The sequence below is a fragment of the Schistocerca cancellata genome, chromosome 7 (assembly GCF_023864275.1).
Source record: "Schistocerca cancellata isolate TAMUIC-IGC-003103 chromosome 7, iqSchCanc2.1, whole genome shotgun sequence".
In the NCBI taxonomy this organism is placed as follows: Eukaryota; Metazoa; Arthropoda; class Insecta; order Orthoptera; family Acrididae; genus Schistocerca; species Schistocerca cancellata.
Window position 1 is genome coordinate 540,691,080 of NC_064632.1, and position 24,905 is coordinate 540,715,984.

The following is a 24,905-nucleotide window of genomic DNA, read 5'->3' on the forward strand; positions in this document are numbered from 1 at the left end:
TGGAGTATGTGTTCCATGAACCAATTCATTGATGATATCTTCGCGATGTGGACTCGGGGTCAAGACACCCTATCTTCATTCCTTCATAAGCTCAATGCCTTCTCTCCCACCCACTTCACCTATTCTTCCTCAATGCACGGTGCTGCCTTCCTAGACATTGACCTCCTCCTCTGTGGTAGCCCCTTCTGCACCTCTGTTCACATTAAACCAACCAAACACCAAGAGTACCAGCATTTTGACAGTTTTCATAGAAAGAGCAGATGGTACTCTAGCAGAAGAACCACAGGAGGTTTTGAACAGATGGCAAGAATATATTGAATGTATGTATAAGGGGGATGAAATGCAAAGTGAAATTAAGGTTGAAGAGGAGCGATATGTGCCGGAAGATGGAAAGGGATTTACCATCTTGGAAGCAGAAGTAGAAAAGGTGCTGAAGGAGGTGAAGAATAGGAAGGCATGTGGAATAGATAATTTTCCAGCAGAACTGTTGAAGAGTCTGGGAAACAAGACAAGAAAAGAAATAGTCTACCTTTGTAACGAGATATATGACAAAGGGGAATGGCCTGAGGACTTCGCTGTAACAGTTATGATACCAATAGAGAAAAAGAGAAACACTAAAAAAATGTGAAGAGCACCAGACCATCAGTCTAATTTCTCATGCAGCTAAAGTCTTGCTGAGAGTTTTGAATAGAAGGTTGTATGGCAAGCTGGATAGAGGGATTGCAGAGGAGCAGTTCAGATTTAGAAGAGGAAAAGGAACAAGAGATGCTATTGGCCTGCTAAGAACTATAGGGAAAATATATATGAAAAAGGGTAGAGAAATCTTTGCTGTTTTTATAGATTTAGAAAAGGCTTTTGACAGAGTTCAGTGGAACAAGCTGATGGATATCTTGAGGAGGAAAGGAGTAGATTGGAAAGAGAGGCGACTGATACAGAATTTATATTTACATGAGAAAGTAAGGATAAGAACTGGAAATGAAATGTCAGAAGGAAGCAACATTGGACAAGGTGTTAGACAAGGTTGTTGCCTTTCCCCACTGTTGTTTAATGTATACCTTGAAGAGATTGTTGCGAAAAGCTTAGATGGGAAAAGAGGAATATGTATTGGTGGAAAGAGAATAGAATGTATAAGATTTGCTGATGACATGGTATTAGTGGCAGAAAGTGAGCGGACAGTGAATAACATGCTCAAAGATCTGAATGAAGCTTGTGTGGAATATGGGATGCAAATAAACACAGCAAAAACAAAGAGTATGGTCATCAGTACAAGATGCAGACTGTCCAATATTAAAATAGGACAATCTACCATTAGCCAATTAAGTGAATTTAAATATCTCAGAAGCACAATAACTGAAGACTTGAGATGTCACAAGGTGGTGAAAACTCGATTTGCCATAGCGAAGGAGGCATTCAACAGAAAGAGGAGACTCTTATGTGGCAAATTATATAAAGGACTAAGGAAAAGGATTGGCAAATGTTTTGTCTGGAGTGTAGCACTATCTGGGGCAGAAACATGGACACTGAGACGAGAGGATGAAAAAAGGTTAGGAGAATTTGAGATGTGGATGTGGAGGAGAATTGAGAGAATAAGCTGGATGGAAAGAGTGAGTAATGAAAGAGTATTGGAAAGAGTTTGTGAGAGAAGATGTCTGCTGAAGGTTGTAAGAGAAAGGAAAAAGAACTGTTTGGGACATTCACTGAGAAGGGAGTGCTTGCTAGTAAGAGAAAGGAAAAAGAACTGTTTGGGACATTCACTGAGAAGGGAGTGCTTGCTAGTAAATACTTTGGAAGGATTGGTTTGTGTGAGAAGACTGAGAGGAAGAAGGAGATACAAGATGATAGACGACATAAAGGGAAGAGGAAATTATGCAGACCTGAAGAGGATGGCAGAAGACCGGACAGCCTGGAGAACTACCATGTGAAAACCTGCCTTTAGGCAGAACACTGATGATGATGATGATGATCCCTTTCACAAAAAAAATGCTTCCCACACAGCCTGGCCAATTGGGGATGGTGTATTTGCAGTGACAAGAGTTCCCTTATCCAGTATGCTGACGGTCTCACCAAGGCCTTCACAGGCAGGCACTATCCCCCAGACCTAGTCTGCAAACAGATCTCTCATCCCATTTCTCCTCGCACCCAACCAATCCTCCACCACCTACCAAGTACCAGCCACAAAGGAGTGTCCCTTTCATCACCCAGTACCAGCCTGGACTGGAACAGCATTCTTCACCAGGGCTTTGATTACCTATCATTATGCCCTGAAATGAGGGACATCCTACCTGAGATCCTTCCCACCCCTCCTAACATGGTGTTCCATCATGCACCCAACCTCCACACCATCCTAGTCCATCCCCATGCCACTTTAAATCCCAACCCCTTGCCACAAAGATCATACTACCATCCAGCTGTCCACCATGACAAATGGCCATTGCCAAACTGTGGCCAAGAGCAAAGCAGCTGACCATAATATGCTTGATTTCAATGGCTGCTTCACTACCCAAGCCATCTTGATCCTCCCCTCCACTGCCAGCTTTTCTGAACTGTGCAGATGGGAGTTATCCTTACAACACTTTCTCCGATTCTGTAACTATCCCGGCCTCAAGCTGCGGTAACATAGTGTCCCCAAACTCAATGGTTTCCACACCCTCTCTCCTATTACTTCCTCCCCATTCATGGCTCTCACCCTCTTTGTTTGCCACCCTCTGCCAATGTACCCACCCATCTTTCCCCACTCCTCTTGTTTTTTATTACATTTTCACCATTTCCCTGCCCCACATCCTCCTGACACTGTGCCTGTTGGCATTCTAGTCCCTGCACGCTCCACCAGACAGCGCTCCTTCTCCCCTCACTCGTACACTGCTATCCCTTCCCCTCCCCCTTCCCTTCTCCTTCCTCGCCCCCTCCAGATTGCTGCTTCCATCCCATGTGATAGTTGCACTGTGGCCCAAGCAGCTGAAGCTGACAACCAGGTGTGCATGAAGTGTGCTTGCTTGTGTGAATGAATGATGTGTGTTTCTCTTTTTCTGATGAAGGCTGTGGCCAAAAGTTTATGTGTAAGAGTCTTTTAATTATGCCTGTTTGCAACTTAGTTTCTCATCTTGATGGTAAGTTACACTCTATCTTTTCCCACATTGTTAAAAGTTACGTTTAATTTATCATTTCCAAGTGCATAACAAGCCATCCATGTAGGTCTTTCAAGTGGTATATTGTCTATGCTTAGCTTTCTGATTGTTACCAGCATCCATTTTCTAAAGGTACATGAATATGTCTCTTAGAAAGTTAGCAGGTGATTCTGTTAAAAAAATTGTGAACCTCCCTTGCCATTTGGATTTTAGGATCTGAAAAATATGCGTAGAATTTTATGTACTGTATCATTATTTCAGTTGCAATATTTCATACTTAATTTTTCTTGTCTATAATATATACTCGTAATACTATTAAGCACTTCAGTGTATTTGTAACTTTTAGTGTAGTTACATTGCTTCTCAATAGCTATATATTTCAGTAATGAATAATTATGTTTAATTTGTGTGGAAAAGACACTATATTATCCTTTATAATCAAGCAAACAAGTGGAGTTAATGGTTTGTCAAAACTGGAGCACACTAGGGAAAACAAATCGTGGATTTGCACTTGAGGTTTTACACTCACATCTTTACAGTCTAAGCTTCAATTACCCTCTTTTTCTTTTTACTTTTTGTTCTTATGTTCCTGATTATTTTTCTTCAAACTATATCATCTCTTTTCTTGTATCAGTACTGGTGGCTTTATGGAACGTACCCACGATTGAGGAGGGAATGTTCGTTCCCTGATCTACCACTTCGAGAAGTAAGGCTTCTATCTCAAAGCATTAAGCTTCATGTTGGAACACAAGCACGTAGATTAGAGTCTCACTCTATTCACTATATGTAAAAACACATTCTTAAAAGTTAGAAGACATTGCTTTGAAAATTATGAAAAGAATAGATTGCTATTCACCACAAAGAGGAGACGCTGATCCACAGACAGATGCAGTGACCTGCTAGCAGTTTTTTCATTGTGCCTATCTGTGACTCAGTGTCTCCTCTGTGTGGTGAGCAGTAATCTGTCCTTTTCATAATACTGTTGTTATTCCATCCTGGACTTTCCACTTTTTTTTTTTTTTTGAAAATTTTTATTTCTATTCTAATTCAAAATTTCTCAAAAAAATGCAAATTTAGACCTTTAAAATCCGAGCTCTCTATTAGACATACTCAGATAAACTTTAGCTTCATAGTTACATCTGTTTGTCACTCTCTCATGTATTCTCTTCAGGAAATAATAAATGATGCTCCTATGTATAAAATCAATATACTGATAAACGGATCCAAAATCTCAGATGATTGTGCTTTACTTTACTTCTAGCTGTATATGTCACTTTCTTGATCAACACACAAAACTGCTAACATATTTAATGGGGTTTCTTTTCCCAATGTTATTGGATAATCTTTTGATATGATGAATCTAAGCTCAATGAAGTATTATGATGCAAAAATGAGCAAAGAAAAATGTTATGTAGATTCTGATAGAAACGTGGAATATTTACACTTACTTGCTTATGCATTTCTTCTTCAGTGTTATTCATTACGTATAATAAAATTCAGTTTTAAATTAACTTTGGTATGTGTGATCACAGTAGGAGACATAAAAATAATTTCCACAAAATGGTAGAGCATTTGATTAGGATACAAAGTAGAAATTTCCATTTAGATGCAAAATTCCTCAACAAGACACTCACTCAGGTACTAATAGAAGACAAACAGCAGCTATTTAATGTAACTGAGGAAGCAGCAGCTTACTTTCATAGTAGTGGCTTTCCTTCTAATTTGCTAGGTTAAATTTAGCTAGTGTAAGCACGAATATTAACAAGCAGTACAGATTTGTTTATTGTTAATGCAATTTACAGGTTAAGTTTCTAAGAATTGCATCTGTATTCTTAACATGTGTCTTCACTTAATCCACATCACTGAAAGTTCAGTTTTTTGATGGGATCTGCAGAACTGGAGAAATTAATTAATTAGTCACACACATAGGATGGTAAAATGTAAATCTTGATAAATTTAAAACTAAATTAAAACCTGTCATACTACCCACACCTTGAATACTGGGATTATGGATACAAAATCCTATGTTAGCACTCTGGGAAACATAACTAATTTTAAATATGTCACTTTGATACAATGCTGAATTGTTATGCTTCAACATTATTTATTACACTCACATTTTCAGTTGTGTAGTAGCTGAATAGTGCAATTAGACAACAGCGGGATTTTTAAAAGTAGCGGCTTTACTGCAAATTATGAAAGACACTAAGTTAAAGTCCTTCAAATATATGTCATAGATTATAGCAAGTAGCTTTGACAAAAACTATATGCTTTGATGATAATTAAATCAAGGAAACACACAATGAAATGTACAAGATGCACTAAACAGTAATGCAACACTTTTTTTCCTCAGCCAGTTCCTGTCGAAACAATGCAGAATTTGCTGTGGTACATCATGAAACATTCCCACCTCTTCCCCTACAGATTCATGAAATTCCAATAGGTAGTGGTGCTATATGTAGCCTTCCAAATGGCATCTGTAACAGATGTGCATGCCAAGTAGAGAGCTGTCACTGAGTTTCTTTTGGTGGAAAACCAGAGCATCACAGATATTCATATGTGCTTGTAGAATGTCTACAGAGACATGGCACTGAACAAATGCACAGTGATTCATTGGGCAAGACTTCTGTAATCATTGCAGCAACATCACACAGACCTCTGCATTCCTCTGCGTGCCAGGTGGCCACACACAGCTGCAACCCCTGAAATACTGAAACATGCAGAGACACTCATTTGAAGTGGCTTACAGTCAAACACCTCACTGCATAACTGGATATCTCTGTTGGCAGTTCTAACACAATAGTCCACCTAACACAATAGTCCACCAGTTGGGGTAGTGATTGGTGTACGCCTACTGGGAGCCTCGCCGCATAACAGAAGATTATAAAGAGCAATGAAGGACCTTCTGTGCGTAAGTGCTTGCACATACAAAGCTGATCATTACAATTTTTGTCAAACATCATCACAGGTGATGAAATGTGTGGTCATCAGTTCAAACCAGAAATAAAACAGTAATCCATGGAGTGGTGCTACACTGACTCACATCCAAATAAGAAGTTCAAAGCTGCAATATCACCTAGTAAAGTCATGGCAATGGTTTTCTGGGCCTCTGAAAGAGTTATTCTGTTTGATGTGCTCCCTCACTTTCTCCATGACATTGCAAAGCCTTGCACGAATCTGTACACCCAAGAGAAGCTCACAGAACTTCATTGGACTGTTCTTCCTCAATTATGAAGTGTATTGTGCTTCCATCAGGAAAATTGAAGAAATGACTTCAGCTTGTTCATCACCACAAAAACACAAACAGACTTCTCCTTCTCCATGACATTACAAGGCCTCGAACAAGTCTGCACATCTGAGAGCAGCTCACAGAACTTCATTGGACTATTGTTCCTCATCCAGCCTACAGCCCAGATCTCACACTTTCCAGCTTCCATCCATTTGGCCCAATGAAGGATGCACTCCATGGGAAGCAGTATATGGATGACGGTGAGGTTATTGGTGCAGCAAGACATTGGCTCCAGTGTCGACCAGTAGAGTAATACCATGCAGGCACACAGGCCCTCCCACTAATGGCATAAGGCAATCACACTGAATGGAGGTTATGTTGAAAAATAGTGTTTTGTAGCCAAAAGAGTGAGGAATAGTATGATGTATTGAAATCCTGAATAAAACTAACCTTCTTTAAGAAAAAAAAAATTGCATTGCTTATTGAATGTCCCTTGTAAATGTCTATACAAAGATAGATCGTTACACACTGAATAGGAAAGATGTTAAATACCACACAGACAAATTGAAAATAATGATTACTAATGTGGGGAGGTAGCATTTGTGCACAGTCACAGTGCTGTCCAATGAGTAGTGATTCCCATCCACATATAAAATGATAATTACTTACTGACATGCTCTACGGAACCATTTCATTATAATTGTCCACCTATGGTAATGTACACTATTGTTTGTGAAAACTGAATGCTCATAAAGAATGACAAAGAGATATCCACCTAAACTGGATGTCAAACTGTAGCTGGGTGTGTATGATCTTTGTGTTTTTTACATTAAATGATATTAGCATTAGATCAATTACATTAGATTTTCTAGATACCTCAATGAAAACAAAATTAACTGTTCCAAAACCAATGCAAACAACAGTAATACTTCTGCAGTGATAAATTGTTTCAAAACTAGTGTGCTCTGGACATTAGCAGATAGATAAGGAAATCGATTCTGCTTTATTTCACTAATTGTTATGCTTTACTCATTCAGTCTGTTGATGTACAGCCGGCCGGGGTGGCCGAGTGGTTCTAGGTGCTACAGTCATGCCTCGGGCATGGATGTGTGTGATGTCCTTAGGTTAGTTAGGTTTAAGTAGTTCGAAGTTCTAGTTGACTGATGACCTCAGAAGTTAAGTCTCATAATGCTCAGAGCCATTTGAACATTTTGTTGATGTACACAACAGTGCCATGAGATGAAGTAGAAATCAATAAATTGTGTGCTTTAATATTATGAAGAGGAAAGTTGCCACTCACCATATATTTGTGACAGTCTTTTTGTTGTACCTATCAGCGACTCAGCATCTCCACTATATGGTGAGTGGCAACTTTCCTTTTCATAATATTATTACGTTCCACCCTGGATTTTCCATTGATTAAAATTGTGTGCTCTATTAGCCAAACCTTTTAATGGAATACACCTTCTGAACAAATTTGATGTAATTTGCTCAGACATGCCACTACTGATGACAAAAATTATGAATGAACTAAGAAAGAACTCATTACACATAAACTGATATTAAATGTGTACTTCACTCAATAAATCATTACATACAGAAATTTCAGGAAGATTATCTGCATTTTTGGGTTACTACATGTGATTTGTTCTGACAACAGAGATACATGTAAATGAGGGTGACCTGGTAAAGATAGCTTCAGGAACGAGACATAATGGTGCTGGCCTTGTGTCTGTTCTGAGGCTCCATGAATAGCCTCTTTTAAACTCTTCTGTTAGGAGAGTTAATTTAGAGATGGAACATCTGCTTGGATCAGGTATCTTATCAGTAGGTGCAACTGTACTAGGCACGGCCTATACCTCAACAGGAAAGGGAAGGGAAAACTGTCTGGGTTAACAGCAAATAACTTAAGGAGGGGGGGACTCTATCACATGTGGTCAAGTGCCAGTAGTTACAAGTAACTGAATAACAGTTTTTTTAGGCCAGGGAGGGCAGAAAGAAAAGATGTTCAGAGGCAGGTTGAAAATGACATTCGCATTGATAAAACCTGCATCCAGAAAGCAAATTTTAATGAGCACAATTCATGCAAACAGCCCCTAACTGAAACTGGAGGTATTCAAAAACTGACAGAAAAATTAGTTCATAGAGTTGTAATGCAGCCAGTGCACCAAATCAGCTATCCATATTGCACCAGAATATCCAAGGACTGAGGGGTAATGTTAATGAGTTGCTTATTTGTGTTGAAGAATTAGAGTTGAGAAAACCAGTTGATATAATCTGCCTCTCTGAACATGATGTGACTGCTGGTATAGATTGTTAAGTGTTACTAGATTCAAGTTAGCTGCTTACTTCTGTAGAGAAAATATGGAGAAAGGAGGAGCTGCCACATTTGCCAGAAACTGTTTTAATTTCAAGAGTATTGGTATTAATAAATTTTGCTTGGAGCAGCACTTAGAAGCTTATGCAACAGAAGTAGTATTTCATAATAAGTCCTTTATAATAGTAAGTATATAGAGAGTACCTTCAGGAAACTTTAACCTCTTCATAAAAAATCTGGAAGCTGTGTTGTTCCGCCTCACAGTAAGAAACAAGGAAATAGTAGCTGCTGGTGATTTTAATGTGGATTCATTGAAAAGCTCTGTCAGTGAACAATTACTGCAATCAATAACCCTGTCATTCACTGTAATTCCTACTGTGAACTATGCAACTAGGGTATTCAAATGCTCTGAGACTTCTATTGATAATATCTTTTCTGACAAATCTAGGGAAAAAACCTCATACCACAAAACCAACAGTATGTGGGCTATCTGATCATGACATGCAGCATCTTATATTAAATTTGAAACTTATCAGGATATTTTAGGAGATTACTCAAAGACATGAACTGGATAGGTGTTTATATTACTTCTGATTCAACTAGAAAATACAAAGCATTCATTAATAAAGTTTCTTCCTTTTTTGAATATTGTTTTCCCATACAGGTAACACAGATCAGACAGGAGTTTAAAAATAAATCATGGATTACACAAGGAATAAAGATATCATGTGAGACAAAAAGGAGACTGTATCTACTATCTAGGAATAGCTCTGATGTTAACATTGTAATGCATTAGAAAGAATACTGCAAAATATTGAAGCAAGTAATCCAGAAATGTAAGCAACTTTATTATGAGAAAAAGATTATTACATCAGGCAACAAAATAGAAACTATATGGGATATAGTGAAGACAAATACAGGTGGAGCTGAAAAGGAAGAGAAACATATAGCTCTAAAAATAAATGAGACATTGGTAAAAAGTGCATGTAGATTGGCAAACCACATAAACAAATATTTTGAGTCTGTTACTGAGAGCTTAGGGTTAACAGGTTCAGTCAACAGTGCAATGCAATATCTGAGACCAGTCTTTACAAATAACTTCAGTAAAATGGAAATAACACATCTCCCAAAGATATAGCATTCATCATAAAATTCTTAAAATCAAAATATTCTAGTGGTTATGATATCAACGAAGTTAATCTAAGAGTGCTCATGTGAGTTGAGTTCTACTGTAAATTATTTAGCAATCAACCTCTTATCAACAGAACATTTCCAGACTGGTTAAGATATGCTGAAGTTAAGCCTCTTTACAAGAAGGCAGATAAAGAGATACTGTCAAACTATCGACCCATTTCACTTTGGCCAGATATTTCAAAAATATTTGAAAAGTTGTGTTCATGCATCTTCTTAAGCATCTGACTGCAAATAAAATATTGTCCAAGTCACAGTTTGGATTCCTTAAGGGTTCCGATACAGAGAAGGTTATTTACGTGTACAGTGAGAATGTAATTAATCAATTAGATAACAAATTAGAGACTACTGGGGTTTTCTGTGACCTGTCAAAAGCCTTTGAAGGTTTGAATCACAGCATTCTCTTAAGTAAATTAGAATATTATGGTGTTGCTGATGTTGCTGACAATCCTGGGAAATGGTTCAAATCTTACCTAACTAACAGAAAACAAAGGATGTCATTGTGAAATACTTGTGGATTAAGCAATTGGTCTTCATTGGATTTGGGGTCCATTGCTTCTTCTTATGTGCATTAATGACCTCATGTCAATTACATCACCAGTTGCTAAGTTTGTTTTGTTTGCAGATGATAACAAACATTGCACTAAATAGCAAATACGTGCAGATTTAGAAAGGGCAGCTAACCAAATATTCACTGACGTTAATAAATGGTTCAAAGCTAATTCACTGTCATTAAACTTTGAAAACTGACCAAAAGTTTTTAGAGTGCAAAAGTATGTAATAAGATTCATTTGTGGTTTAAATTCAAGAACATCCTGTATAAACCTGTTCAAGGAACTGGTTATTCTAACCACTTCTTCTCAGTGTACTTATTCCTTAATGAAATTTGTTGGAAGTAATTTTCAGCCAATAGCTCAATACATAGTACCAATATTAGGAATAAGAACAATCTATATACACTCTTTAAATCACTTGCCTTGGTCCAAATTGGGGTCCAATATTCAAGAAACACATTTTCAATAATTGACAGCTACCATTAAAAACTTGGCTTCAGATGAACCACTGTTTAAACAGAGTTTGAAAGACTGTTTGATAGGCAACTCCTTCTATTCTATAGATGAATATCCTAACAAGGACTGTTAGGCTAGCTTAAGTAAAAATGACTGTTAGATTTCAGTTCTGACAGCACTTGGTCACAACAGTCCAGATAAGGTATTTTGTGTATGATGAATTTATTAAAAATGCATAACTATGTTTTATTCTGACAGTGTATTAATTCTTTGTATATTAGGAGTTCCAGTTTACTGTATTCACATATTTTGAAAATATCCTGACAAATGATCATGGAAGGAGGATTATATTCAAATGTTTGTGTTTTTATGTTATACTTTTTGACATGTTCCATACCCATGAGAATCATCTCATTTTTGGGTGTATGGAATGAAAACAATCTGATCTAATCTGACAGATCATGGATTTCAGAAATAGAACTGAAAATGATTGCCAATTTCCTGATGTATATACACAGTAAAGGTACAAAGTACATGAAACATTTCTGAACCACTAAATTTTTTGTTACTATTTGCAAGAGCAAAGCCACAAGAGAGATTCTGAAATTTGTAGCTTACGCAAGGGAATGAATTATTCTGTTACTGCAGTGTGCTGATCTGATAGTTTCCTACATCAGACACAATTATAGTCAATTATTTAAAATGTTCTTCTTCTCCTTCTTCTTCTGCTTTGTTGGGACCCTTCAGGATCACATGTGGCTTGTTTTGCACTTCTTCTTTCTTCCCAATACCTCTTCATTCTTTCGCATCTTCTGCTTCTTTCTTCTTCTGTTAAGGCAACTTTGATTTTGGTGTCCAGCCACCTGTGACCATCCATCAACCCTCTATACTTCTCCCTGTCCTGTACTACTGTCTGCAGATTCCTTTCTTTTCTTCCTGCAGCCTTCCAGTCATCTCTGACTTCCTTCACCCAGTTGTTTCCCGTACGACATGTTGCATTCCATATCTTCTTAGTCATCCTCTCCTCATCCATCCTCATGATGTGCCCAACAAATCATAACCTCCTCTTCCGTAACTTGCTCGATACATGTTCAATATTTTCATACAGTTCCTGTCATGTCCTGTGTACCCAGATATCCCCATGTTTTTTTGGTGTCCCACATGTCTCTCAAAATTTTTCACTCCTCCTTCTCCAACTGTATACAAGCTCTCTTGCTGAGTGTAATCATTTCTGGTGCATACAGAACAGCATTTCTTACAGTTGCTGTGTAATGTCACAACATGACATTCCTGACATATTTTTCTTGCCATATGTTGTTTTCACTGCATACCAAAGCTTCTGCAAAAGCTGTGCCCTGTCTACTGTGTTACTGTTGTTCTGTATGCCACCAGTTATCTTCTCCGCCAACCACTTGGTGATCTATCTTCCGGTCAGACTCAGTGTTCAATGTCTTGATCTTCTTATATGCAATCTTCAGTCTGACCTTTTCTGCTGTTTCGTCTAGATTTTTTAATGCTGTCTTTGCCTCTTCTTCTGTCTCATTTAAGAGTACCATGTCATCTGCGAATCCCAGGCAGTCCACTGTTGCATTATTTTTGACCTTGTACCCTAGTTGCAGACCTTTGATCTTCATGTTACTATTTAGTTGTCTCCACTGTCTCACTTCTTCGTCCAAAACCAGGTTAAAGAAAATTGGTGACATCCATCCCCTTGCCGGACTCCTGTTTTTATTTCAAAGCTGTCTGACAGTGTACTGCCATGTCAGATCCTGGCAGTAGTGTCACTAAACGTTTCCTTTATTGTTGCATGTGTTGTAGTGTCCAGTCCTCTATCTTCTAACACATCAAGCAGAGTACTTCTGTCAACTGAATTGTAGGCCTTTTGGAAGTCCACAGATGTCACTATTGTCTTTTTTCCTTTCCTGTGTCTGTGTTATGTTATCGTTTTTATTCCAAATATCTGTTCTGTACAGTTTCTCCCTTTTTTAAAGCCCCACTGGTATTCTCCTATTGTCGGCCTCAGTTGTTCTTCAACTCTGTTCAGTAAGATTCTCAACAAAACCTTGTACCCTATGTTTAAGAGGGAGAGGTCCCTGTAGTTATCCAGTACTTTCTTGTCCCCTTTCTTGTGTAGTAGTATTATAATGGCTTCTTTCCAGTCTATGGGTATTTTCTTATTTCTCCAGATATCCATTATTATATTGTACATACTTCTTTCCATTTCAGGCCCACCCCACTTGATCTCTTCAGCACAGATACCATCATTCCCCGATACCTTGTTGTTTTTGAGATTTTTAAATGCCTCTGCTACTTCTGCCCTGGTGGGTGCGTTTTCTAGACTATCCTGACTTTCGTCCCTGAAGCTTAAATGTGTCCACTTTACTGTCGATGCTTCTGCATTCAGTAAATCTCTAAAATACCTAGCCATTTCCTCGCACATCTCTTTCTCACCAATTTTTATTGTGCCATCTTGTCCGTTTATGAAGGGCTCTTTTGCCTCAAAGCCTTTAATTCTGCTCTTCATTTCTCTGAAAAAGACTCATGATTTGTGTTTCTTGAAGGCTGTGTTTGCTTCTTGAAGTTTCTCATTCCATCTACTTCTCTTGGCATTTCTGATAATTTTGCTATCAACTTTTCTTGCATTCTGGAAGTTCAACCAGTTTTCATGTTTTTTACAGGATTGCCATTTCATCCATGCTTTCTTCCTGGTCTTGACTGCATTCTCACATTCATCCATCCATCACTCATGCTTCCTTTTCTTGTTGTTATTTTGTAATGGGAAAGAAGTAGAAAATCCTTAATTGCGTGCAGATCAGCCAAAACATTTTGCCTAACTACAACATGGCAGACAATGCAGGTGACAGGACCCTGCAGGCATGTGTAAGTTCTATGCTCTGAGACCAGAGTTTTCCATCCAGGTAGTTTAGAGATCACTAGAACACTCAGAATGAATCTAGAGGACATACAGAACTAGCGTACCACCAATACATGTTTGAGGCTACAGAGAAGTGGCATGCACATAGATCTTAGCAGCCCACCAAACTGCATGTTCACCTGACATATTTGGAATATGGTTGGGTGACAGCTTTTACTCACAGTCCCCCCGTAACTACCATTGATTCTTTGTACATTCACACATAAACTGTGTGGTGGAATATTCCCCAGAAACATACCCAGACCATCTTTCATTTCATGTCATGATATGTAGATGCTATGACTGCAATGTGTCCAGAATTCACAACATATCAAATTCACAAACTCAGAGATCATGTACAATTCTCAAAGTTTCTTATTTAGTGTATTGCCATGTATGAGATCAGCGTCATATGATAATTTCATTCAAATAGCTCCTTCTGGTGCTGCAGTGTCCATGGACATTGATATGTGTTTTTAGTCATTCCAGATTCCTGAGGCTTTTCCCTCACAATGGTATTTATGGGGCGTAATGTGTAGATGAATGTATGGATTAATTCATAAACAGATACTGATATGATGGTATAGTGTACTGATGCAGTACCCTGGACAGTTTGGCTGTACTCCACCACATTCAGCCTTCTGGCAACTGTCTCGCCACAACTTGACCACCAGTAAATAAGCACTTGAGATTCCATGTCCACAGCTGATAAACATAAGCATAGTTACCAGCTGACTTATTGAAAGCACTGCACAACACTACAGCACCGGCATCACTATGGGTGGTACCACAATCACAGACCTATTTCCTATGCCGGTCATGTGCTGGCTGGAAACCATTTGTGTATGCTTCTGCAGGCTATATGCTTAACTAGCCACGCAGCCTACAGACAGCGAATCATTCCACAAGATCCTACACAGTCTCCTGGACACTAGTCAGCACCAGCACAGTCCCAGACATCAGTCATCTCCACGAGCGGCCAAGCCGTCGGCATCGCAGGTCACACCTGGAAGGACTTTATCAGCAGCACACTCCTAAGTTGCCCCAAGAGTTGCCACCTGCCACCAACCACAGCATTATGGGTCCAGCACCATATGCTCCACAAGAAACTATCCCGTCAGCAAGTAGATGTTGCTGACCCACCAACCACAGCCTCACTGAGCGCCACATTGTGTAACCCATTAGCCATCATCAGGTGCAGCCATTGCTTACCACTGACCACGGCCTCATGGGACTTGGCATTTTTGAATGCCGTGAGACATTTTATAGTTCAGTGATCAGCTGCTGCAAATGTTTCGTAGGCAGACTGTGGATTTCTATACCATTCCGGTGTCTGGTCATGCACCTGTGGAGACGCCAGACCACTTCAGTACCTCTGGCTCCAGCTCTCCTGCACCACCATTGCACTCACTTCTGGCCAGCCTGGTGCTGACCTGCACACCACCGGTTGGCATTGTGCAGGCCTGCGCTTTGCCGCTCGCTGGCCTCCCCACTGGTGCCCTGCACATTTTCAGCCCACACACCACTGACTCACACATTGCCTGGTGCAATCCAATTACCTATCCACTACTGGCCCCCGCGCCCCCAGCCCGCACGTTGCTGGCCCAGGGGCCTCTTCCACTTCCTGCACTATGGCCCCATCGGTTCCTATATTGTGAGCGCTGACAATTCTTGCTCAGTGAATGCTGCTAGCTTCCACTCCAGCACCACCAACCCTTCCGAAACTGGCCGGCTCATGTACGACCAGCCATTCTGGCACTGGCTCAATCTGCTGCCACCGGCACCCACACTGCTGGCCTTCATGATGCCGATACTAACCCACCACCACCATCTCTTCTGGTGCCACATACTCTGGCATCTCCTGCTCTCACTGATGACCATTCCAACACTGGCTTCATTGTCAACCAGTCCTCCTCTACTCACTGAGATCCTCATACTGTCAGCCTTTCCTTTAGCCTCCCTCATTCTTTTGCTGTTTCCCATCTCTTGCGGCAGTCTTTGCTCTCATCCCGCACAGTGCTGCGCTTTCTTTTTCTTCCTCCACATGCTCCCCAGCACACCAGTGCAATCTGCCTCTTCCCAAAATGCACTGGTACCGTCCTGCATGTTCCAACATGCTCCAATGCAATTGGTGCACAATGGACTACACTGATAGTGTAGTCCATTGTGCACCAATGCAGAATCACATGATCACACTCTTGCACACCTCCATCTTCTTCCACACTGCATTCAAATCCAGTTGATCACTATTCCATCTCCCTTTCTCCTGTTTTCCCTTGCATGTCACAGCATTTCTCCAACTTCTTGTCACTCTCTTCCACCATTCTCGAGCTCTTTTCCATTTCATAGGCCCTGTGCATGCTCGTACAGCAAACTCTTCTTTCTGATCCATTTCAAGTGTTCCAAGTGCACACCAGCCACTATTGTGGTACACTTCTTGGATCTCTCACCGAAAACTGACTCTCGGCTATCCACCTCACTCAACCACCTCACATTGTCACCCTGGCATCTGCCATGGAACAGGTCACACTCCCTTCAGCTGTCAACGCCAGGCACCCTGGGAGCACAGTTGTCATCAGAGTCACACTCCCAGCAACACCACGCCCCATCTGCTATCCAGTGGGTGCCCTCCTCTAACTGCCCCCTCGGGGGCTCAGCATTCGTTTGCTAAGTACGAACTTGGTGACTGTGGTGTTCCTGAGTTGGGGACTGGTAAGCACTGCCACCCCTCTGTCATCACAAGCTCTGGGCATGCTTCAGTGACCACCATGTGGCACAGTGGTGGAATATTGTGTGTTTTGGAGTGCAGGAGTCTTGGCTGGACCACCTGTGCTGTGGGGAAGGTGTGCTACACATTGATGAGGTAAGTGGCTGTTGAGTTAAAACAGTCCCTAACGATCAACCTCTGGGGCACCTGCTGCCCCCCAGTTGTATAAGGCTTGCTCAGGCATGTAGGCCTCTGCCTGGGTCAACAGTTGTTTCCCTAGCATCTCGTGGGATACCTATGGAACGTCCCTGATGGGACGGTTGTACTATCAGGTAGTACCTACACCCATTCATCAAACAGAGCTCGGTTGGTCATTTCTCCCAAAAAGAAGTCTCAGAATCACAGTGACAGGGCATTAGTGTGCCATAACACTTTCATTGTAATCAAGCAAACAGGTGGAACCTTTGAGAAGGTCTCCCCTTTCTATATTCACAAGGTGTTGGAAGGTATTGCTGGGACTCTAAAAAGTGTCAAATGACTTCATAATGGAACACTTCTTGTTGAAACTGCTAATTCAAACCAAATGTCTATGCTCCTGGGATATAAGGCCTTAGGTGACTAGTCAAGGCTGAATTGCATAACACCATTAACTTTTAATAAGTGTGTGGTTACCTGCTCTGATATAATGGAGGTGTGTGGAGTTAAGTGAAGAATGGAAAAGTATGGGCATCACAGAAGTGCAGAACTGTATGAGTAGAGTCTATGACAAACTGTAAAAATTGGCAACATTTATTCTAATATTTAGTACGCCAGAATTACCTGAAGATATCTTTGCATGCTATATCCATCTTAAGTTCATCTGGACCACCTAGGCTGTGGGGAAGGTGTGCTACACATTGATGAGGTAAGTGGCTGTTGAGTTAAAACAGTCCCTAGCGATCAACCTCTGGGGCACCTGCTGCCTCCCAGTTGTATAAGGCTTGCTTAGGCATGTAGGTCTCTCTCTGGGTCAACAGTCGTTTCCCTAGCATCTCGTGGGATACCTATGGAACGTCTCTGATGGGATGGGTGTACTGTCAGGATAGTCTAGACAACACATCCACCAAGGCAGAAGTAGCAGAGGCATTTAAAAACCTCAAAAACAACAAGGTATCAGGCAATGATGTTATTTGTGCTGAAGAGATCAAGTGGGGTGGGCCTGAAATGGAAAGAAGTGTGTACAATATAATAATGGATATCTGTTGCAGAGGAATTTAAATAGATATCCCACATATTTGGAAGAATTACAGCTCCTGGTCTAGGAGAAACTGTTCTGCACCTGCTTAGAAGAAGCACATCTTAAAGTCACCGACACACCTGCATTATGTGGTTACCACCCATATAGGAAGGACAATGCTACTGGAGACAGAGCTAAACATGGAGTGGCTGTTTTCGTTGATGACAGATGCCACTCCTCTCCTGCCCCTCTTACCATGATTATACAAGCAATTGCTGTGAAAGTTCTTGCACCCTTTAATATCACAGTGTGTTCTTTGTACCTTCCAGCTAATGATACTTTGGATGTAGATGCACTGGCAGAACTCTTCCAGGCACTCCCAAGCCCATATCCACTTGTGGTGTACTTCAGTGCACACAATGTGCTGTGGGTCTCAGCTGCCACTTGCTCCAGGGGTTGGATGATCGAGCAATTCATCCATTCTGAGAATATCTGTCTTCTGAACGTGGATCAGATGACACACTTTTCCATAGCCACAGGGTCTTTCTCAGTCATTGTTCCCCACCTACTGCAGACTCAGTTCAGTGGAAAGTGGCCACAGATTTACATTCCAGTGATCAGTTCCCAGTATGGATTCGTCTGCCGACTAGGACAGTGGGTGATACACCATGCAGATGGATGATACAAAGGGCAAATTGGTTGCAGTACAGTTGACAGGCTATTTTTGAACAAAAGGATAGTGCAGAGGAGATGGTGCCCATATCACTTTTGAGATCCAACAGGCTGCCGCAGAGTTCATTCCCTCGGTCTAGTAACCACCTCAATGACGGCCTATACCGTGGTGGAATGACAACTGTCAATTGGCTATCAGGGCCAGATAAACAGCTCTGCAGACCTTAAAACACTGCCCAACTACAGAAAACCTTCATGCCTTCATATCTGCAAGAGCACATGCGAGAAAAGCGATAAAAGAATGGAAGAGGGTTTCCTGGAAGGAATTCACGACTTCCATTAATCAGTCCACTTCCACTGTGCAAGTATGGGACTCAACACAATGGATTACTGCCAAAGGTAGCACATGTCCCCTTACAGCCTTGTCAAGTAATGGGGTCATGGTGTACACACTGAAAGACATGGCTCAGGTTTTAGCTGAACACATCTTTACTGTCACTACATCATCCAGACAAGCTCCTGCTTTTCAGGTGTTCTGTAAGACTGAGGAGATGAGGAAGCTCAATTTCTTCTCACATAATGAGAAAGTCTACAACATTCTGTTCTGCATGTGGGAACTGGTATCAGCTTTGTCTGCAGCCAGAGACACTGCTCCAGGACCTCATGAGATCCATTATGCCGTGCTTCGTCATCTATGCCCTGAAGTGAAAGGACAGCTCCTGTCTTGTTTCAATCAGATCTGGTTTGATGGACAGTACCCCACAACTTGGAAGGAGGCAATAGTAATTCACTTCTGGAAACCAAGCAAGAACCATAGCACCCCTAACAGTTACCGGAGTGTAGCCCTTACCAGTTGTATGGGTAAAACTCTTGAACATATGGTCAACTGTCACCTCATCTGGCTGCTTGAATCCTAAGGTCACCTGAGCCACTACCATTGTGATTTCAGGCACTACTGTTCCACACTTGACAACTTCATTCTACTGGAGATGGCGATACAAGAGTCCTTCTTACGCTGAAGCCATTTGGTTTCTGTGTTTTTGGACCTCGAAAAAGCATATGACACTACTTGTAGAAACAACATCCTTCACCAACTTCATGAATGAGGACTATGTGGACGCCTGCCACTTCTTATCCAATCCTTTTTCAAGGACCGGCATTTCCGATATTGCATTGGCAATGCCTTGTCTGACTGTTATGTTCAAGACAATGGGGACCCCCAAGGCAGTGTCCTCAGTGTCAAATTTTTTGCCATCACTATCAATGACATTTCCTATGCAGTCCGAATCCCTGTCAGATCCTCTTTATTTGTGGATGACTTTGCAATCTTGTACTCTTCCTCTGATCTTACAATGATGACAAGGTAGCTACAGCTGACCATTAGGAGGCTGGAAACCTGGGCCAGGACAACTGGTTTTCGGTTCTCACCAGAGAAGACTACATGTGTTGATTTTAACCATGCTCACTGAAGTTTTAACCAACCAGTGCTCACAATGGCAAACAATATTTTACGTTTCCAAGAAACTGTGTGCTTTTTGGACTTATTATTTGACTCAAAATTAACTTGTCTCCCACACCTGAAAGACCTACAAACATTGAATATTTTGAAATGCGTTAGTGGAAAAACATGGGGAACTGACAGGTCCCAGCTCCTGCAGTTTTATAGGGCATTTGTTCGCTTATGTTTAGATTATGGCAGTGTGGTCTATGGATCAGCCCTTATATCCTACCTCAAGATGTTAGATGATGTCCACCATGAGGGCATTTGGATGTCAACTGGTGCCTTTCAGATGAGCACAGTTCCAAGTCTGTGTTCAGAGGCTGGTGAACCACCACTCTGGATTTGGCGATGTATCCTTTTGGCTCAACAGGCGCTGAAAATCTCAGCGTCACCTCAGTCGTTTAGTTCAGTGGTACAACCCACCTTTGAATGGCTGTTCAGGATTCAGCTCCATGCAACCCAGTCATTTGGTATACATTTGGTATACTGTCTCAAGGATCTTGATTGATCAGGCATCAAATGCACAGTCAGGGATGGAATGCATTGCCACCTTGGCACCCCCAGAGGCCCAAAGTGATTTTAAGCTTGACACAGTACAAAAAAATTGTACTCCAGGTTATGTTTTTACAACTTTGTTTTCATCCATTTTAAGTATGTACCACAGTTTTATTGTTGTTTATACAGATGGATCCCAGCAAGAGAATGCCCTTGGTTGTTCTGCTGTTTTTCCTGATAGGGTTTTTAAAGTGTATCCTCCAGAATAATTTACAAATTATGATGTGAAATTATATGGCATTCTGATGGCACTCTACAGAGGGTTCACAGACATCACCATACAAGGTTTCTTGTCTGTTCCAGTTCACTTAGTGCACTGCAAGGACTTCAACAATGTATCCAGTAGACCAGCTGATTCAGCACATTCATGACTCCTTACAGCACCTTCATCACAGTGGCAAGGAGGTGATTCTTTGCTGGTTACCTGTCCACACCAAGATATAGGGAAACAACATGGCTGACAAAGCTACCAAGGAAGAATATCAGGATGGTGCTGTCCATCAGTGTCCCATTCCGTTGCATGACAACATCCCATTTTCTGACAGACGCATCATGCATCATTGAGATGAATCGTTGCAGGTGACAGTAAAAACATTGTGGTCAGTCAAATTGACCACAATGGCATGGTGGACTTCATGTCAGTCTCACCACTGGAAGGTGGTTCTGCTTAGCAGACTGCACATTGGACATAGTCCTTTAACGCGTGGCTTCCTCCTCTGGCAGAAGGATCCACCGTTATGTGAAGTTTGTGGTGTACCCCTTTCAGTTCAGCATATTTTGGCAATGTGTGGCCTATATACTGATATTAGGGCAGCCCTCAGACTTGATGAAGATCGGCCCACCATCCTCGCAGATACTGATTCCAGTGTCACAATAGTGGTGAAATTTTGTGAACTGTAAGGCCTCATCTCTAAATTGGTGGGGAAGGGACACAGACTTTAATGCATGTGGGGACAGCCTTTGTCCCCACCCGTGAGATTATCATGCTGACTTTTTGTCAGGGCACTGATGACCATGATGTTGAGTGCCCCTCACTTCAAATCATAATCATCCTCCAACTGCACACAACAGTGCCCCCTGTCTCTTGCAGCCAATGGCTGGCCACTTACCAAGGGTGGTGTCACTGGACCATCGTCAGCTACAGGATCCCAGTTTCTTCTTTGCTGCACTGTTCCTCATCTGCCATGTAGCCGTCCATCCTCCTGTGATTGTGCTCAATACTGTAGCTCCCATACACCGGGCAGCCATATCGTGGCTGCCTCAGGAGGGCATAACATTGTGCCCAGCTGGGTGCCAGCACCTGATGATGCCCAGTGTTCCACCAGTACTCTCACTATCACGGTCACACAGGGACCTCATTAAATCTGTGCCAGGCCATTGCCTGAGTCCCCTGCTCTAATGCATCACACTCCTAGTCACTCCCACAGGGTCCACTGCATGGCAGGGTCCTCATGTCTCAAGTTTCATTTATCTGCAATATTTTCTGGGAGAGGGCTCCGAACAGTGGCAATCGCCATCTACAGGCCTCCCCATGGCGACGCTCCTACATCGTCAGCCTCTCCAACTGCTGCCAGCCCAACCTCCCTCCTGCCACACGACACATGACGCAGCTCTTTCTGCTGCATGTGGCAGCCTGGCCAGCGTCCCTCATTGGGGCATTGAACTGCACCCTCACCAAGGTGTGAGATTGGGCACTGCCACGCCCTCACCATGATTTCACCCTGGGTGCCTGTCAGACATTTGCTTCCACCATTGGGTGCCTCTGCGCCAGTCCCTGCTGACGCCTCCTCCATATCACTGCACTGTGATTCTGCATCTGTTGCAACAATACATCAGCTTTTCTGCCTCAGTGCAGCATTGCATGGTTTCAAGATGGTTTCACCATCTCTCCTTTAAAGGGGAGGTGTTTAGTATACCAGTGTAGTACCCCTGGACAATTTGGCTGTACCACATCACATTCAGTCTTCTGGTGACTGTTTTGCCGGTAAATAAACACTTGTGGCTCTATGTCCAGAACCAGTAAACATAAACATATTTATTGGCCAAATTATAGAGAACACCACACAATGCTGCAGTGCCAGCAGCATCACTCCGGGTGGTGCCACAATCATGAACCTATTTCGTATGCCAGTCATGTCCCACCTGGAAACTCTTCATGTATGCTTACACCGGGTGTTTACTTAACCAGCCATCCGGCCCGCAGCCAGCTAATTATCACATGAGCTCTGACACAGTCCTGGACACCAGTCATCTCCATGATTAGCCAAGCCTTCAGCATTGCCAACCATAGCCTGGCCTGGACGGACTTTTCTTGCTGCATGCTCCTCAGTCACCTCACATTCACCCTTATCAGTCACTGCCTGCCACTGACCACAGCCTCATGGGTCCAGTTCCATATCCTCCACAAACAAATAAGTCACCAACAAGGAGCTGCCAATCCCTCACCAACCACAGCCTCACTGGACACCACCTGCCATAGGTCCTTTGACCTATCAGCCATCACCAGGTGCAGCCATTGCTCACTATTTACCACTGCCTCATGGAACTCAGCATTTCAGTGATTGAATCTAGACTCCAAGTGATCCTTCCTTGGTGGATACAGTGTGACCTTATTTCTCATTGTCAAGAAATAATTCTTTGTTTCAGTCTTGCCATCAAGCAGTGGCTTATTTTTCTGTTATTCCTGGTCTGTGTTCATTGACATAAGAAAGCATTGTTTATCACTACCGATGGCATATCAATAAAAGTGCTGTTCCACATTGTGCTCACAGGATATAAAAATAGTGCAGTAATTACTTTAAAAAAGAAACTGCTTCGTTTTGGGTAGCATGTGAGCACATGCATGCTCACTCTGTCTCTCTCTCTCATACACACAAACACAAACCAGTTACTGACAATAACAGAGACATGGCACTTCCTGCTTACTTGACGATTCCGTTATATGTGTTGAAGTGACAAAAATCTGAATGCTCTTATCCAAATGTATATCATATCACTGTCAGTCTCTCAGTTAACCTGTCCAACATTTAATTCACCTTCTCTTTATCTGTCTGTCCAATTATGAAGATTTTCAACTTTTTTGTCTGTTCAGTTTTTGAACTGCATGCCAAATGAAGTCCCTCCATTATTATCTATTATCATTTCTCTCTCTCTCTCTCTCTCTCTCTCTCTCTCTCTCTCTCTTTCTCTAGCACATTTGTATTGAATGGCTAAGCTGTATTCCTGAAGGCATGTCTGATGCAATGGGTGTTTAAACTCATCATATTTTTAAACTTGAAGAGAACATATCACTGCTGGAAAATGATACGTTAATGTATGCTCATTTCTTGTGATTTTATGTAGTTTACTATCTTCTTTGTAATCTTGAAGATAGTATTCAACAATATGCTCCATTATCATTACAGGACTTATGAACCAAAGCATGACTTCTGCTCACCGTGAGATTAAATGTCACCTGGTGGCATTTCTGGTACATGACATGCTAAGAAAAGTATATAAGCAGAGCAGAGAGGAATGGGGAATCATTATAGTGGTTATAGGTCACAAATGCAAAAATCCATTGGCAGAGGCAGCTTTGACAAAGAGCAAAGACGTAAAATAAGGGAAAAGCATTCACTCACCTATAGTGAATCAATGCGTGGAGCAGAGCATGGAGCACAGAAACATATAACAGAAAACAGCATTTGCCATAGCTTTAGAGCAGTAGCTCTTTTCGTAGCAGAAGTACGTACATTCAAACACACAACAATACTCACATATCTTCAGAAAGAGGCCGACTACATATCAAGTGGCAACCGACCACCCAGAAATCTGAAGCCCAAAAACATCCTTTCTTTATGAGATAATGTGATTGAGTTTAATATTATTTTAATAGTGACAATCTTACTAACAAAAACAGTTTATTACACTTTAGATAGCCTTTTCTCAGTGAACATTTTCAATTTTGTAGAAGGTTCTCTTATTTTCTCTAGCATAACTTGAGTGCATTTCCTTTTTGCATTCATTTGATTATGTTTTAACTTTCACATGAGCAAGGCTTAGTAAATTCCCAGAAACCAACACTCTCTTCAATATAATCAATTTCTGTCAAACAGTTTTCATTCTTAGGAGCACGGAGGTGTGCATCTCGGTGTCTGTGTGGTTGTGTGTGTGAATGCATATGAGACTCCCTGCTAAACCCAGCAGGACAGGACAAGTAGTAGGAATTGTGGAAGGGGGCCAGAATGAGTGGCTGTCAGTTACACTCCAAACATAACACTTTATTTAGTTGTCCAAACACTAAAGCGCAACTTCTAAGCTTGACTATCGACTGAAAACGTCTTTAATTCTAAAGCAGCTGAAGGCCCATGAATTAAATACAGGTGCTATAATATTTTTTTTAGAGGTAGAAGGCTCTAGGCTTTAACCTAAAATATCATTTAAGCCCAAGTGCTTTAAGACTTGACTAGTCAGATAGATGAAGTTTTTA

General features: G+C 41.5%; 1 protein-coding gene across 1 annotated transcript in view; it reads left to right on the forward strand.

Annotated features, from left to right (window-relative positions):
• Positions 1-24,905, forward strand: part of LOC126092889 (coiled-coil domain-containing protein 170) — a 380,321-nt gene that overhangs the window by 255,523 nt on the left and 99,893 nt on the right. Inside the window, exon 10 of the mRNA XM_049908619.1 lies at positions 3,760-3,831. Coding sequence (XP_049764576.1) covers positions 3,760-3,831 — 72 coding nt within the window. The remainder of the gene's footprint in view (positions 1-3,759; positions 3,832-24,905) is intronic.